The following is a 16,303-nucleotide window of genomic DNA, read 5'->3' on the forward strand; positions in this document are numbered from 1 at the left end:
CTTACCCTGATTCATCCTATAGATGTTTGGGTGTGGTGGTTTTTTAAAACAGATATTTTGAAACTTTAAAGGTCTTAGTTCACAATTTAGATTTACAGAAAAAAAAAAAATAAACCAGATATGAACCCATTTTTAATCCCAGTCAGCATTAAAAAGTGGCTGAAAAAAATCAGAGGAATTTCTACATGTTGCTGAAACTTGAAAATAGCTTAACTACACTTTTTTTTTTTTTTTTTTTTTTAAGTGCATGAAAAAGCAGAAAGCAATCTTTTCAAAGCTGAAATGCCTCTTCCTAACTCTCAGCCACAGGCAAATTTTACAGCTGACTTGCAAGACGTCAGAAAATGAGGAAAATTCTGACATACCTTTAAAATAAGAGTAAAATTAAAGAAGTACCACTCAAAACTAAGCTGAGTTCCTCAAAACATTAAAAAAAAAAAATTTAAAAAAAAAAAAGAGCAGGGATCAGCGAGGTGACAGGAAGTAAAAAATAAAGAACGCTTCCCAGTGTAATTGCTGCACACTAAGATCAGCTCCCATCTTTAAACTTAGCAATCTTACAAGCAGCAAGAAGCCTCAAGCTTCATAAGATCACTGCCTCTGCGGAAAGCAGGATGCGGTTTTTGTTTTGCTTTTGTTTTTCAGTAAATTAAAAAAAAAAAAAAGGAGAGAATGTGAGCAGGCAGTAGATGTAGGTAAGCATAAATTCTGTCAGTTGTGTAATACAGCGTGTGGGTGGATACATTTGCAATGAACATGTTGAACAGAAGCCCACAAAATGCCCGTCCCTCTACATTTTGTGTTATATGCACATGGAGACTTGAGACATAGGGGGCTTTTTAACTGAAGCTTTTGATATCCATGGTAACCAGACAGAATTCATCCACAGGGAGGATCATCCTTAACTAGGATATCAAATGACCTGAATAGCTGATATAACTAAAGTAACCCAGACTGCTTTTCGTTTCATTTCAACACTTCCAAATTGTGCTCTATTCAAAGTGCCTCTATTCTTACACTGAATGCTTTCCTCAGATCTAGATGATGCCGTCAAAGTAGGTGGCAACAGCCATTTCATCTCCTCTCTTAAACCGGACTACACCCATCCATAACTTAAACAAAAAGGGTTTTATTTTAAACAATTTTAAAGTGTAACTATTTGGGCATATAACATCTCATTTAGAAGAATGATTTCAGTGCAAGAAGTCATTTACAAAGTGTATCAGAGAAAAGGCAACCAGAGGGAGGAATACTTCAACTCCCAGGCTGCATTCAAATCCCAGTTAATTCAAGGCTGGGGACAAGCACGTGAATAACAAGCGGGAATCCAGCATGATTTTCTGTAAATCTGTTCCAATGACAAGTAATCTCAGGCAGAAAACCTGACACTGGAAACACTCAAAAGTAAAAGCCTGTGTAGAATAGCTAACATGCTGGGTGCACCTTCATGCAGATACTGGGACAACAGTGTTCTCAGAAAGAGTATCAGAAAAATTTCATTAAGAAACACAAGAGGCAAAAGAGAAACTACACAAAACGTCTATTGAATTGAAGCCAAATACTATTTCTTGCTCATGTTTAGTACAGCAGCTCCCCAGGAAGAGAACACCAGGTTACATCTGCTCCAGACAGACCTCATTAGTTGCCATCACAAGGAAGTGCTTTGCTAGTTATTTTACTTTTTAATAGTTTTTCCCCAGAGGAACATTACATTTCTTACCATCTGAAGAAGGTGGGGTGGTTCCAAGTGGAGTGACAGGCGTTGTTGGAATTGGGCTGGTTGGTGTTGTCATAAGACCCATTTCAGGATGGCTCTAATCGAAAACACATGCCCAAACACACAGAGGTTAATAGCTTCCCTGCGCAGCAGTCATACAGACCACTATTTGTGCTGTTCCGCGCTCACACGTCAGACGTGACTTCAATGAAATCACAAGAAACTTCAACCTCTCCTCCAAAGATGAAAGCTATGTTTCACAGCCTTGGCCATCTACAATTAATCCATACATCAACTTCTTTACTCAGCAAAACATACAAAAAGCAGTGGCTGTCTCTAACAGACAAGTAACATGCCCTTCCCCAGAATCACAAAATGCATGCAGAAGCCTACACTGTTTATAGTTTCTGATCCCCCCTCAAAACAGCCCAAAGGTGTGCATTTGAAGTCTTTCTCTACAATCCTTTAATTTCTCTTTCTAAAAGCAAATCCTCCTACCCCTCTCACCCTCCACCTGCTCGTATTCAAAGACGATAGCACTTTATTACCTCTCTACCACTGTAAAGCCCAGGCAACGGTGGAAAAGAGTGCAAAACATAAGTAACACTATCGTTATCGATTCCCTCTGATTCCATCAGCCGGTTTCTCTGCACATTTCATCTTTGCTAACAGTTGCCTGCCTAATTACCACTTTGATTTTACTCTTTGTAAGCTCCCAGATCTATCCAAACTGGTGATACAGTAGGCAATCTGCCATGCTATTTTAAATCTGGCTGCCAAGCAGAGTGTCCATTTCACAGAGCATGTTTTACATAAACGCATCATCTGCCTTACTATATCATCACAGTTTCAAAAAAAGAAAGGGATATAGAACTGCTGATTTGATGTCAGTTCCTAAGGGTTCTTCACAAGTGAATAGGCTCAGCATTGTCTTTGAATATCTCATTTTATCAGCAACTATAAATGCATGTATTTTATTGGAAGCACGGACACATACTACAATTCAAAGCCAATTTTAAATCATCACATGCACTAAATTAAAATGCAATTTTCCATTGAGAATTTTACATAAAGTAGGTTTGCTTTCATCGATTTAGCCGTGGTGTTTACCTTCCTTTTCCCCAAACATTAACTCTCAGTTGAGAGATAACAGTGCCACCTAGCAGCAAAAACTGAGGAGCAACAAGCTAGGAAGTAAATACACAAAGAGTTCACACTTCAGGCATCAGAACTGTATCCCTGCTCTTCCTATGTGCTCTTGTAGAAGCAGGTAGTCATTCAAGCAGTCTGCAGTCCAGCAATGGACACAAACTTGGACAAGAGCTTTCATCAGCTTTTATGAAGTTTTTCAAAGGACAGCATGCCCTGCCTTGACCTCTCTTAAATGAAGGATTACAAACAATTCACTCAAGAACAACATTAGACCTCAATTTCAATCAAGCTCACCGAACAGTGACTGCTTCAGCTACCACTTTCACAGATAACTAGCTTATCCTTTCATTATTAATTTAAGAGCTTTTACTCTGGCTGCTCTTTTCCTACATCATTTTTTTCCCTGCCAAAGACCTCTTCTCCCTCAGGGATACCTTGGCCATACAAAGGCCTGAACTGGAATTACACAGAACTGAAGGCAGAAGACTCTCAGAAGCATAAGGAATGAACAACCTGGGAAAAGAGAGCCAGGGAACTCGAGCAAATTAACCACCCACGGAACAGAAGCTTTCTTTGGAGGCAGCAGATCTGCCTATCAGGCTTCCTCCATCAGCACCACTGTCAGGGGTTCCCCAAAGGTCTCTACTCCCTCTGTCACACAAAATGTCTAGCCTGTGATGTATAGCTGCACTCTTTGAGGAGCTGAAGTAACTGGGGAAAGGCGTTAACTGTTTTGCTGTCATCATTTTTGTAAGTACTGCTAGTAATCTGTGAGAAAAAAAAAACAAAATGAACAGCCTAAACTGGAAGGTCTTCCTAAATTCATCAAGCCATCCCTACAGCCATCCACAGCACGATCATCAGGTCAGACAGACTTGTTATTTCTTCCCCAGCAGTGACAGCCTTTGCAAGTTTGCACACTGTTTAAAAAAGTGTCCAGAGGTTTGTGATCAAAGGTACAGAGCAGCCCACTGCTTCTCAGAAGGCTGCCATAGCTCTGCTTCTTCACCATAAACAGAGCAAGGAGGAATGCTCTGTTCTGAAGTAGTCTCCCAAGCAAAAGGGATCAAGCTCTCCAAGCAAAGATTGAACACAAAATAATATTTAAAACAACAGTCCTCACACATAGATTGGTCCCTAAGCGAAGGATACCTAAACAGCATGCAGGATGTCCATATCCAGACAGAACAATTCATCCAGCTTGGAGCCCATAAAATGATCTAATGTATCATTGGCATGAACTGCTCTAATAGCTGCAGCAATCTCACCCCTACCAGTCATCACACTGCATCTTGCCTGAAGGCAGTATCAATAGGACACAGAAGGAACTCCATGCAGCTCTTCCCATTCAGTGGGAAAAATGGCTCATCCTAGCATGAGCTGTGCCATCAAAAAATTAATTATTTTCTGGCAAGGCAGGAAGCATTGCCTGAAAGTAAAATAAACCTTGGGCTGCTTTTGATCTTTCGTGCCCATCTACACCTATGACAAGTACCTAGGAGAAAACAAAAAGAAAACTCATCTTTCCACCAATGTGATTCCTGGCTCTTTTAATTTCAAAAGACATCTACCATGAAGGAAAGGGCAAACATCATGCTGAAACTCACTTGTGCTAGAACTGTGATGAAATTCCGGTTTAAGTGAACGGCTTCATAGAGGGCCAGCAGTATTGCTTCATTCGTTCTGTGGAAGGGATACAGACAAAAGCAGAGTTAATTAAGGGCTAACACCAAATGAAAATCCTGAGATCAAAGCTGTTCAGGAGCACAGCCCATCTGAAATAACATTTTTTTTTCAACCATGTAAAAATCTGTCTCTTTTTTTTCTTTATTAATAATACTGAGCAGTCCATAAAAACTCCTCTTTTTAGATCTCAGCTATAATCTTTGTTTCCCTCATGCTGAATCTCTCCCTTATTACTCAGTCTCAAGCAATGTTTTCTCTTTAAAGCCCTTTCTTTTTAGGCAGAGTTTTAGGCAGCTACCACAAACCCTTGCATTTATCACTTGCCCCTTGATTTAGGGAACACATTCTTGGAGACAAGAGTACATGAACCATTACTTCCCATCTGCCACTTCCAACATGACTTTCATACATTAAAAACACCTCATACAAATCACAGGTTTGTTTTGTTTGTTTATACACTTCAGTACAAGCACTTCAGCTGTGGCTCCTCCTGCCACACCTCTCTCACTTAAGTAACCAAGAAACCCATTGATTACAGGAGCGGTACCATTTCAGTTACAAGAGAACTGACACCTCTTTCATTTGCTACATTAAAACAGCTCCATGATGGAGAAAATCACATTGACTGGAGTGGTGAATTGCCACTCATTGTGCAACTAACATCTGTTCACTTACTGGACTGATATCTTCTCATCAGCATCTGCTATGAACATGCTGCCCACCTATGGAAAGAAAGAGTATTACAAAGGAGGACTTTTTGAAAGTTATTAGACAAGAGAGAAGACCTGGATTTAACTAAATCACAAGTGCCTTGGAGAGGTGCTCTCATCCAAGGCACAAATGCAATTTTCTTTCTAATACCAGTAAAATACAAATGGGAAAATTCCACAAAGGACAGAACAGGATGACCATCTACAAACACATTTTATTTTGTTCTGTTGTAACCAACCAATGCTTATTCTGTCAAATGCCAGAAGGAAATAAAAACTCTATCTTAAATCCCAACCTGGATTAACCTGTGATTCTGTGAAAGGACAGTAGAGATCATTTCCCATCTGCTTGTCCCAAAGCAGTGGCAGTTTTACCCATGTCACTCCTGACAGCAATTAACACTGAACTATCCTTATTTTTGAAAGTGCTTTCCCAGCCACACAATAATATGGTCCTCAGAATAAAGCTATTTTAGTTGTGTTTGGTTTGGATCAGATCAATGCATCCCCTCCTCCAGAACCAAATTCTAACTCAGTTTTTGGAAACTTTCACCCTCCTCCTGACCTTCTTTTAAGGCTCCTCTTTTAAGAATAGAAAAGCACTGCTTCCTTGCTTACCATATTAGTTAGGGCTGAGAAGAAACCACTCTGATGCTCCTCTTCCTTATCTTTGTATTGCCTGAACAAAAAGGAATAAGAAAGGAACTTATAGATTAGAAATGGAGGTAGGGTTATCTTCTCTAAATCCTGAGACAGCTTTATCTGATTTGGATACAGGCTGGACAAAGTTCCAACATTCACAATTCCTTTTCAAGAACCCACAAAAAGGGATACAAGGGTGTTAAAATATTCATCAGTTGCTTAAAGTGGCAGTGCTGAAAGGTGCAACTGAACGACATCTGTGTTGTTATACAGAATACATTCAGTCCAGGCTAACACTAAGGAGAAGGGATAAGTGACTTTGGAAATTTTGTCCTGCACTGGCGACACAGTATACTACGAACCATATCAACACAGCCAGTAACTACAGTCCAGTTTCGTTTCAATCATCATCAGCTACAGACTAAACCACAGCTCATCACCCTACAGCCAGCAGAAACCATGAAGACCATTAGGCTGGTTCATGGCCCAGTCCTGCCTGATCGCATGTTCCTCTCCCCAGAGAGGGCACGTTAATCTGACCTAATGAACTGCTCTGCTGACAGCTGTCCATTCCTGCCTGGCTTCCTTCACAGCAAACTAGAAAGCACAAGGATGTTCTGGAGCAGTCTCAGTAAACATGACAACATAAGCAAGCATCGGACCTATCGTGTACGTAGAGCTGGTCCAGCAGCCATGGGCCATGACTTGAGGCCCTTGACTGGGGACTAGAATAGGAGCAAGTCAACAAATAGATTGGTTAACTCAGATTTAAGCTGATTTGTTTCATTTTACATTGAAATGAGCTAGCAGAGATGATATGGCCATGTGCTGTCTTTTGTACAGCAATCTAATTACATATAATGCAAGATGCAGAGAAAACAATTCTAAATTTTTGGGGAAGGGGAAAAGATAGAGATAAACAGAACAGGCTATAGTCTAAGACAACTTTTGTCAGAATGAACAAGGTGGGTGACTTTTTTTTTTGTATGTTTGTTTGCTTGTTTTTTTTTTCCTCCTGTTTTACTCTAATATGTTAAATGCATTTACACGGTTTGCTGACTTGCATTATCTTGCAAGTGTATCTCTAACAACAGACCTTCAGAAGGAATTAAAACATTTTTCTGAATACTTTGAGAATCCTTTTGTCATCCTCCCACCCCCAAAAAACCTTCTTGGGTTACCATTTTTTTCTGAAGAACTTTCTTCTTAGGAAAACTTACATATTTTGTATTGTTATTTATTGAACAGAGGTTGGGAACATTCTATCTCTACTGTTGGCTTGCTGGCTCTTTAGAAACGTTATTGCTGTCCATCCTTTGCAAGACAGTAGATTCCCTGATCACCTATGATCTGGCATTTGTATTGCTCCAGACACATTTGTTTGTAGACCAGGTTTCAGTTAAATTGGATAAGTACTCAGCAAATCATTTATCTTCTAACCTGGGACCATAACATTTCACACAATACAGAGGTAACGCTGTGACAATAAAAACACCTGGTACATATGCTTTTACACTTGCAGTGACAACATCAACTGAACAGAAATACTTCAAAGCATGGCTATTCCCTGCCTTTCCAGATGCATCAGAGCTGTTAAGTGATAACTACTTTAACTTAAAAAAAGTTTGTGGAAATGGACTGCAACTACCATGCACTTAAAAACAAGAGACATGTAGGTTTTACCTGTTATACTCTGATAAAGCCTGGGCAATTACAAGTCCCATTCCCTGCAAAAAGTGTTTAAAAAAAAAAAAAAAAAAGTTTATATTACAAGTCTCGATGCAGGAAAACAAACACCGAACACAGACAGCAGTGCTGCACCCCCCCAGTATTCCCTAGCATGCTACAAAGAATTTCCCCTGCAGCAGTTTGAGTTAATAAGACACACTGAGATAACTAACTAAATACATAAATAAAATCTAAAAAACAAGACACCAAAATTTAAAGTTGAGTATCTAGTTAGGTAAATTCAGAGAAGAAAGTTTACTCTCTTTGGGCCTCCGGATATAGCTTACTCAGTCAAGAAGACTCAATAAAGCTGCAAGAACTTCAGAAGGAAGCTTGTGTCAGAGGAAGTGTATCCAAAGGTTCGAAACAAAGCCCATAAACACTAATGACATTGTCACTTCTCACAAACAGCCTCCTCTATTGCACAGCTACTGGTCATCCTTCTCTGTCAAGCTAATTTAATTTAATTCAAAATAGCTGTTCTTACCCTTTAGTTAGCATGCAGTTTGCTTTTACTTCAAATCTAAAGGAAAGCTTTCAAGCCCACACCTCCCAGAGCTCATAGTGCACTGACACTTTTTATCTAGGTTTGAACACAAAAACATACAAAGTAGCTACAACGTAAAGTACGTTGCAGGACTCTTGATTTGGGTACAAGCTTCTAGTGAGCTGCAGTAATTGATGTGTGGACTTGTTAAAAAAAAAAAATCAGATAACGCAGCAGTGGAGAGATGTCCTTTGGCATGAGGTATCTCGTGCCGCTTTGGCAAGTGACAGCAAGTAACACAGATAGCTGACAAAAGCCTAATAGACCAACCTTAGCACGTTCCTTGCTACCTAGCCTTTTAACAATCTCCACTGTTTAACTGAAGATCAAACTGTCCAAATCAGGAGCTACTAAATCTATCACAAGAGTGCAGTTAGGGCAGAAACCCACCAAACTTGTGTTCTTTATAGCAGTACTGCTCCCAGACCCTCTTTGCACCAGACACCACGACTGCATTTCTTAACACCATGTGTGGAAGAGCGTTCCCAGCAGCGCTGGGTAATCAAGTCAAATACTCACGTTGAGCGTGGCCTCATCATCTACGATAGAGAGCTTCACAATGTAAGGATTCACTGACTGCTCAGCAGCAGGGGAGAAAGAAAAAAGAAAAATGGTTTTAAGTTTAGTCTTTATGAGGAAAATAAACAAACAAACAAAATATTTATCGTCCAAAGTTTACCCAGCCACCTGGAAAGATTTTCTCTCCTGTCCCACAAAGCAGAATGCACACAAAGCGACAGTAGTCACATCACATGAAGGCTGTTATGCTCAGGACAACTCTTCACTTGCTCAGCCAGGCAAATTGCTGATTTTATTCAGATGGAGATGGGGAAGCGATGGAGTTCCTGTTCCTTTGCTAGCTGGACTGTCAGTCTTGGAAGTGGAACAGCTGTCCTGACAGCATGTTATCAGTGACACACACACTGTTATGCAGCAAGCACAAGCAGTGAAGCTGGGACTCGACATAAGTGTTCTGAGATCTCTCTTCTGCAACACCTCACAAAGATTGCTTAAAGGAAGGAGGGCTCAGGAAGGCATGACAATATTACAGGCTCATCTGCTGCAGGGTTAGAGCTCAACTCTTAACAGTTACCACCACTGAGAGCCAGAAGTCTCTCGTGAATACAAATTCTTTGAACTAACCTGAACAAAGCACACAGGCACCATCTATAAAGATAAGTCCTAACAATTTAGGAAGCATTTTAGATTAGCAATGTATATTTGTTTTTAATTTGTTTACAAGTGTCAGTGCAAAACAAGGTTGGTTTGGACAGAGAAGAAAAAGTTCCATCTGTGCAGTAAGCCCAAAGTGGATGGGAAGAATAAAGCAAAAAAAAAAAAAACAAAACTATCAGATAATGCCTAGCAAGTTATGCAGTTACCTGTTTTGCCCAAGGTTTAACAGCAGGTTAAAAATCAGGCTGATCAGAAAACACTCTTGCTATTGTTGTGTTGTTTGGGAGAATCGATTTTCTCTTTGGTCCAAGGAAAAAACTGATCAGAACATACCAAAGCTCAACTAGTCGGTCAGCCTGCCTCCAGCAGCACTATCTGCTGTCACAGAAAATGACACAGAGCCCATCCGTGCGTGAAGCATGCAAAGAGATTTCCCTGAGGCTGGAAGGGAGGTTCCTATTGAGAAACATACATGCTCCTTTCTGTGCAACCGTTCTCCCCTTCAGAAATTTAGTCTGTCAACAAAGAAGCAAGCTTTAAATGTATCTATATTTAACTACAATTTTTTGAAAGAATGAAGTTAAAGCTTAGTTTGTTTAATTTCAGTCATTCTCTTGCTCTCATTATACCGCGATGAGAAACTCAGGCCATGTCTCCATACCACAGCTCACCCACAGGAGGCTGCTCAACCTGTGATTTGTGACCAATAAAAGTTATGAGGTTTTTGCATGCAATGGGCAGCGGGGCTATGCTGAATTAGGGGCAACAGAGTTATCCAAATTCCCAGCTAAGCAAGCTGGTCCATATCAAGAGGCTGCCCTGAGACCTAAACATACGTTCCATCCCATCACAGAAAGGACAGGGAACAGGTTCCTTGTCATCTCCAGCTTATGAACAACTCTTCAGGCTCCCGTTGCCCTTAACTCTCCAAGATGTATGCTACATGTCTCCTGCCTCTCGGCAGCAAGAACATAAAAGTGATTGGCAAATAGAGTCAAGAAGTCAGCCTTGCTTGCTGTGGATTTCTGCCTTCTTCCTTTTCAGCTGGAACTCCCAAAACTGCAGAAGGCTCCTTCATGTTTTCTGTCTGAAAATTTCCATTCCTTTGATACACTCCATGCCTCCTCTGGGCTTCCCTAACTCCTTCAGCAGCAAGCAGATGACTAACAGATGCAATCTACACACAGCATTGCTCTGTACAGGTCAAGGCAGTTTTTAGTGCCTTTCCATTGCAAGTCTGTACCAGCATAATGAGAATATTTCCTGGGCTGCCCAGAGGGAGCACAACTTGCTCCTGCTACTCCTTCAGAGCCAACAGTTGTGAACAGTTGCTTCCTGTGAGCATTAGTCTGCACATCTGTGATGAACTTCAGTAGCCTACAAGTTGTACAGGCACCACTCGGGCCTCCCCATATTCCTTGCCTGCTTCCCTCTTCCAATCCTGTTATCTCGGTCTCCTTAGTTTTCATCTCCCTGGGAATTACAGCAAAATTTTTGGAAGTCTAAATTACACCTGCCACTCCACGATATGCACAAACATGCAATAGCCTTGAAGCGTGGCTAGTAAGCACTTTGAAAACTCAAGAGCGCATCAATTAAGTGGCGACACAAACTTAGAAATAACTTCTGCCACCAACTCCCTCCAGAAAGAGCAAAAAGGTGATTCTCAGCTCTTTGAAGAACACACGCTATAGCATTAAGGTCTTCTTTTCAGAAGTTCAACTTCAACTGGGAATATTCAACTGGGAATACTCAAGTTGTCCTCTATGAACATTGTTATGTATCAGCAACCTCAAAGAAATGAAAGTGGAAGCTGGGAAGAGATCATTACCAAGTAATTTCTAAAAAACAAGCCAATTAACACCAGATCAGAAATGTAATCCCCAGGTGAGACATATTATGTGAAGTTGAGAGGTGTATGTAGAAGCACACAGATCTGATAGAGGGAGTGAGACCTTCCCCATGACCCTAAGTGGAACAAAGCTCTGGAAACAAACCTATGGAAAACAAATCTTTGGTAAGAAAAAGAAAGCAGAAAAAAACAAACAAACATATATAATCCCTAGTTAGATGCTTAACTTCACATCTGTAACAAATGAAGACCAGAGTCCACTTGATTATCCCTCACAAGACTTTTCCCCTGAACGCTCATTAGGGATGATTCAGCAGCTTTGCTGCCAGCCCTGATGAGGCCATCTTCTCTGCAGACAGGCCATCTTGCAGGGAATTAGAGCTTGAATAATGACTCTTTTTGTTAAAGAGATTCGTGGAAAATAATTTGACTTCTGAGAGAACTAAAAAAAAAATAATAATAATCCAACTCTTCAGTGTTTTTAAGTCTCTTCAGCACCTGCGGCTAACTATATCAAGGCACAAAAGTGTGTGTAATTGAATGTGAAGAGCCATTGGATATACTATATGCAGCCAAATAAATACACAAAGAAGGAGGAGAAAAAAAAAAAAAAAAAAAGCATTTTGACTAATTTCTTTCAGTTCTGCCTAGCAAGAGATGCAACGAGCAATTCTACTAGGCTGAACGTGAGGCAAAGAAGTTTTCTCCTAAATGTTATTGATGAATCTATTTAAAACCCACTGCCTGATTTTATGCTTTAATGTCTAGCAGCCACCCCTTAAGGTGTTGAGAAAAGGACACAGTAAACACTCTTCATTGCAGTGTTTCCTCTGTTTGTCAGCCTTTTGATTAGTTAGTTTCACAATTTCCCAATGTAGTCAAATATTTAGTTAACCTTTTATGGTTCTCTCACATAGCATCACCATAAAAGTATTTTTAAAGAAATGAGGAATAGGATCATAAAACCATGAAATATAGCTGAAAAAATAAGTGTATACTTCTAACAACTTTTGAGAATGATTAGGTTTCAGATCAATGACATCTTTTTAAAAGTACCATGTAAGGACACATAAATCATTTTACTCCTAGAATAGAAGTTACTGAGCAAACCAAGATCATAGCTACACTGGCGACAGAAGTACAGATGATATTCCACAGGAAATTTAAAGGGAGAATAGAAAATTCACATCCCAAAAATATGAAAGAACATTCTCATGTAAAACACACCGGTATTCACATTACGGATAGAAACAAAATCACAAACAAATAATGAATTTCCAGACTAATTAGATCTGCTTAAGCAGTTGGGACCACAATTTAGCACCAATGAAGTTCAGAACAAAAAATAAATAAAAAATCTATCAACAGCAGCACAGTTAACAGAACTCCAAAGGATTTGAGGCATGAAAGTCTGCCACAATACACTGACAACCAGACAACCACCAAACTGACTTTAAAGGCTATGACTGCCTTACAAAGATACTGTAGCTCTGTGCTGATGCCCTGATAAATGTTGCTGTGTGTACTGCTAAAAACTGTACTGTAAGCTTTTTTAATAAGCTCAAGGACAGTATTAAGTAACAGAGAGATGTTTCTGCTACCCAGTAGAATGCTTACCTCATACTTTCTGTAGTTGACCAGCAAGGCAAGAAGGACAACAGCATCATAGCCATGTTCCCTCCGACTAAGTGGGCTGGACAGGATCTGAAATAAAGAAAGAATCACATTATTAGGTTCAGGCTTGTTTCAGGAAGCTTGAGGTGACTTCCGAGACCTCACATGGTAGTGAAATGTATGTACAAAAGCAAACTATACCCTGACTGAAAGGGGATATCCACAACTTAGGGAGTGTCAGTGCTTCCAAGAAACAGAGGAACTTATCATACAGAGGATGTACACAGGCTTTCTGGGCATAATGGGCAAACATATTTCTCAACACCACTGGACAGCATCGCCAATATTTTCTGTTTCCCCAAACCCAGTTCCAATTAAAAAAAAAAAAAAAAAAAAAAAGTATAATTCATCAAAGAGCAGAAAAAACAACAACAAAAAAAAAAACAAAACAATATATCCAGACTGCCTTTTGAAAGAAATTCCTCTGATAAAGGAATCTTCTATGAAACTGGCCTACAAATCCATTCAGCTTCTATCTAAGGACAAATGTCTCAAGTGAAAATACCTTAAATACTCAGTAGTGACTAAAAACAGCAGACTGGAGTAAGGAGGAGACAGCATTAAAAAAAAAAAAACAGAAACTGTGACTGAGCTATGAATGGAAGCACCATACACTGCCAGTTAGCTATGCTGCACTGAAAAGGCTGAAAAGCAAACGTAAGACTGAAAGCTCTCACTATGTAAAAAGAACCCCTGCAGCTGAAGGAAAAAATCCTTACCTGTAAAATAGCTTCGAATATGCTGTTAATCATCACATACTCCAGGATGGTGTTCTGGCTAATGTTATCTGTCACCTAAGTACAAACACAAGTTAAAATCTCACCCAAAGCCTCCCATGATGCTCTAGCTGCCTCTGGCACACACTGCGAACACAAGAATTATACTACCAGATGGACCATTTATTCATAATCTCTCACTTAGTCAGCAAGTCAAGGGTGGGACTAGCACTAGAGCTAGACGTGAAGTAAGGGAAATCTGTCCTGTTTTCTACTTCCACCCTCTCTGGCAAAAGCATGAGCCATGTACTAAGAAGCTCTCCATTTCTTCTGCAGATTGACATTTTACACAGCTGCATGACAACACTACCAGCAGCTGAAGCAGCCTGCTACACAGGAGGCAGAGGATGAAAAAGCAGGGTTCATATGCTTGAGTAAGCAGTTTTCCATCACACACAGCAGCAGAGACGTCCACACACATCCAACCATCTCTTATCACAACCAAGATAGTTTGTGGTTGACCATCTCCAAGAGATACTGAACAACCCTTTTATCCAACTCATTCTTCTCATCCTCGCTACTCATCTACTCCACATTTCCCGTCTCTCCTCAGCCCCTCTAGTCTGCTCCCTTTCAGTTTATCTGAGACTTCTAATTATCTTCTTCCCTAAAAAAAAATTAACATGAATCCAATCGACACTTTCTACCATGTCTCTCCCCTTTTGCCCCAGTTGGCACCTATCTCATGAGGTAGAAAGTCTGCCAGTCTGTATTGGTGTTATGGTTGAACTTTGAAGCTTATTCTGGGCTGTCCTTTCTTCCCCCCTCCTAAGCTTCACACAGTAGCATTCTGCTCAAGTTTTGAGCTAGTTCCATCCCTCAAAATGTGACACATATGAGATTTTAAGTTATTATACAGCTGGTATTTATTTACCGTCACCAAGCAGAGAAGCAGCTTCAGACACAAGCTTTTGAGGCTTTCAGAACCTTCTGCACAAAGGAGCGAGTCTAAGCTCTCCATCAGATTCTAAAGAAGAACAATAACATAATTTTAAGTATTATTTTTAGGTTATTTGAAATATTTCCTATAAAAGGACAGAGATTCAAAAGCGCCAACACAAAGCCATGTTATTCCAGAATCAGTAATTGAGCCATTACTACAGCTATATACCACAGATTGTATTCACACCATCGGTTCTCAATACTGCTTTGTGTTAACTACATTTTAATGACTACAGGCATACCATCATGATCCAAGAGCTTTCTCTAGATGCATGAGAGGTTTTTATATACATGTAATAACAGATTTTATTTGTGAAGTAAACCTGATCTCTACAAATACAATTTTAGTTTTTGTTTACAAGCCAGTAATATCATTGATTGCTTTTTTTCTGGCCTTTTTATCTTCGATGTTCCCCTATTCTCCTTATAAGCTCTGAGAGAATTTGGTGAAAAGCACACCTCCAATTTAATAGTACATACATAAATTATTATTCAAAATAGATACTATATAGCTGATAGGTATTCACAATTAATTGCTTTCCAAATACTAAATTACAGGTAATACACTAATTCTCAAAGGGAAAAAAAAAGTAGTTCTAATATGCAAATAACTACTTAATACTTTCCCCAAGCACTACTACTTTTCATAGAGAGATTAAAAACTATTACTTTCTGCAGAGAGAGGAAAGATAGAACAAGTATTCAGCTTTATCACCAATTCCTTTGTCATTTCTCAAAACTCAGCAGCTTTACAATGAAGAACATCAAATAAGTTTATAATGGTATATGTGCTGATGGAAATGTGAGCACAAAGGATGTTACTATTAGCTAAAAGTTAAGTGCAAGCTATGAGGTTCAATATGAGGTGGTAATGGCCTGTGACAGCCTTTCCTGGCCTAAAGATTTCTTAACCAGAATGAATGCACACCAGGGAATTAAAGGAAAAGAAGGTAAGAGCTCTATTAATGAAAAACATCAGGATTTCACACGTCTTTGGGCCACTAACAAGTCAAGAACTTCAGGACAGCTATGTTTAATCAGTGGCTGAAATATTTACCCAAAAAGGTGTATCTTGATAGACACACCTGTCTACAAAACACTGTCCCTGCAACAGGGCTGCTGTGCAAGCTGTTCTGTACATTGACAAGGCCTCACCTTCATACAAAGCTCTGCCTTATCAAAACCCACAAGCATGTTGATGATGTCAAACCCTGAAGTGGATTTGTTCTTCTGATGGACACCCCGAATCAATGCACACAAAGTCTGCAAAGGGAAAATTCAGAGGATAAAATGTAAGGCAATGCCTACAAATCCACAGCAAAACCTGCCCTAAAACCCTCCCAGAACACTAGCAAAACACAGATATTTATATGAATACCACCAGCACAGAAGCCGTATCATTTGACTGATCTCCACTATCTCTGCTGTTTCTAAGGAGTATAACCTGGATGTTGACCTCTCAAAAGACAAGAATGTATTTGTCCACATTTTTCCTGTCCATGCCTCCTACAGGTGACTTCCCAAACCTGAAATTTATATCCCGTATTCCTGCAGCTGAGAGAAGCTGGGTCAAATGCATTCAAACAATTAAGAATCAAGCTGGAAACTAATAACGTCAAGTGTCAAAACTATGGAAGCCGTCTCCCATACAAGACAAGTGCTGGTAAGGCACAACCTGCAGGAAAGCAGCTTCAAGTTTTG

At 39.8% G+C, this 16,303-nt stretch overlaps 1 protein-coding gene across 1 annotated transcript in view; it reads right to left on the bottom strand.

Moving 5' to 3' along the window:
* ARMH3 (armadillo like helical domain containing 3) overlaps nt 1-16,303 on the bottom strand; it is a 119,643-nt gene that overhangs the window by 95,297 nt on the left and 8,043 nt on the right. Inside the window, exons 5-14 of the mRNA XM_082764493.1 lie at nt 15,758-15,865; nt 14,535-14,627; nt 13,604-13,678; nt 12,828-12,914; nt 8,702-8,758; nt 7,591-7,634; nt 5,884-5,944; nt 5,231-5,277; nt 4,477-4,552; nt 1,721-1,814 (exon numbers count right to left, since the gene is read on the bottom strand). Coding sequence (XP_082620619.1) covers nt 1,721-1,814; nt 4,477-4,552; nt 5,231-5,277; nt 5,884-5,944; nt 7,591-7,634; nt 8,702-8,758; nt 12,828-12,914; nt 13,604-13,678; nt 14,535-14,627; nt 15,758-15,865 — 742 coding nt within the window. The remainder of the gene's footprint in view (nt 1-1,720; nt 1,815-4,476; nt 4,553-5,230; nt 5,278-5,883; nt 5,945-7,590; nt 7,635-8,701; nt 8,759-12,827; nt 12,915-13,603; nt 13,679-14,534; nt 14,628-15,757; nt 15,866-16,303) is intronic.

Source organism: Aythya marila (assembly GCF_965140915.1).
Source record: "Aythya marila genome assembly, chromosome: 7".
NCBI classification, from domain to species: domain Eukaryota; kingdom Metazoa; phylum Chordata; class Aves; order Anseriformes; family Anatidae; genus Aythya; species Aythya marila.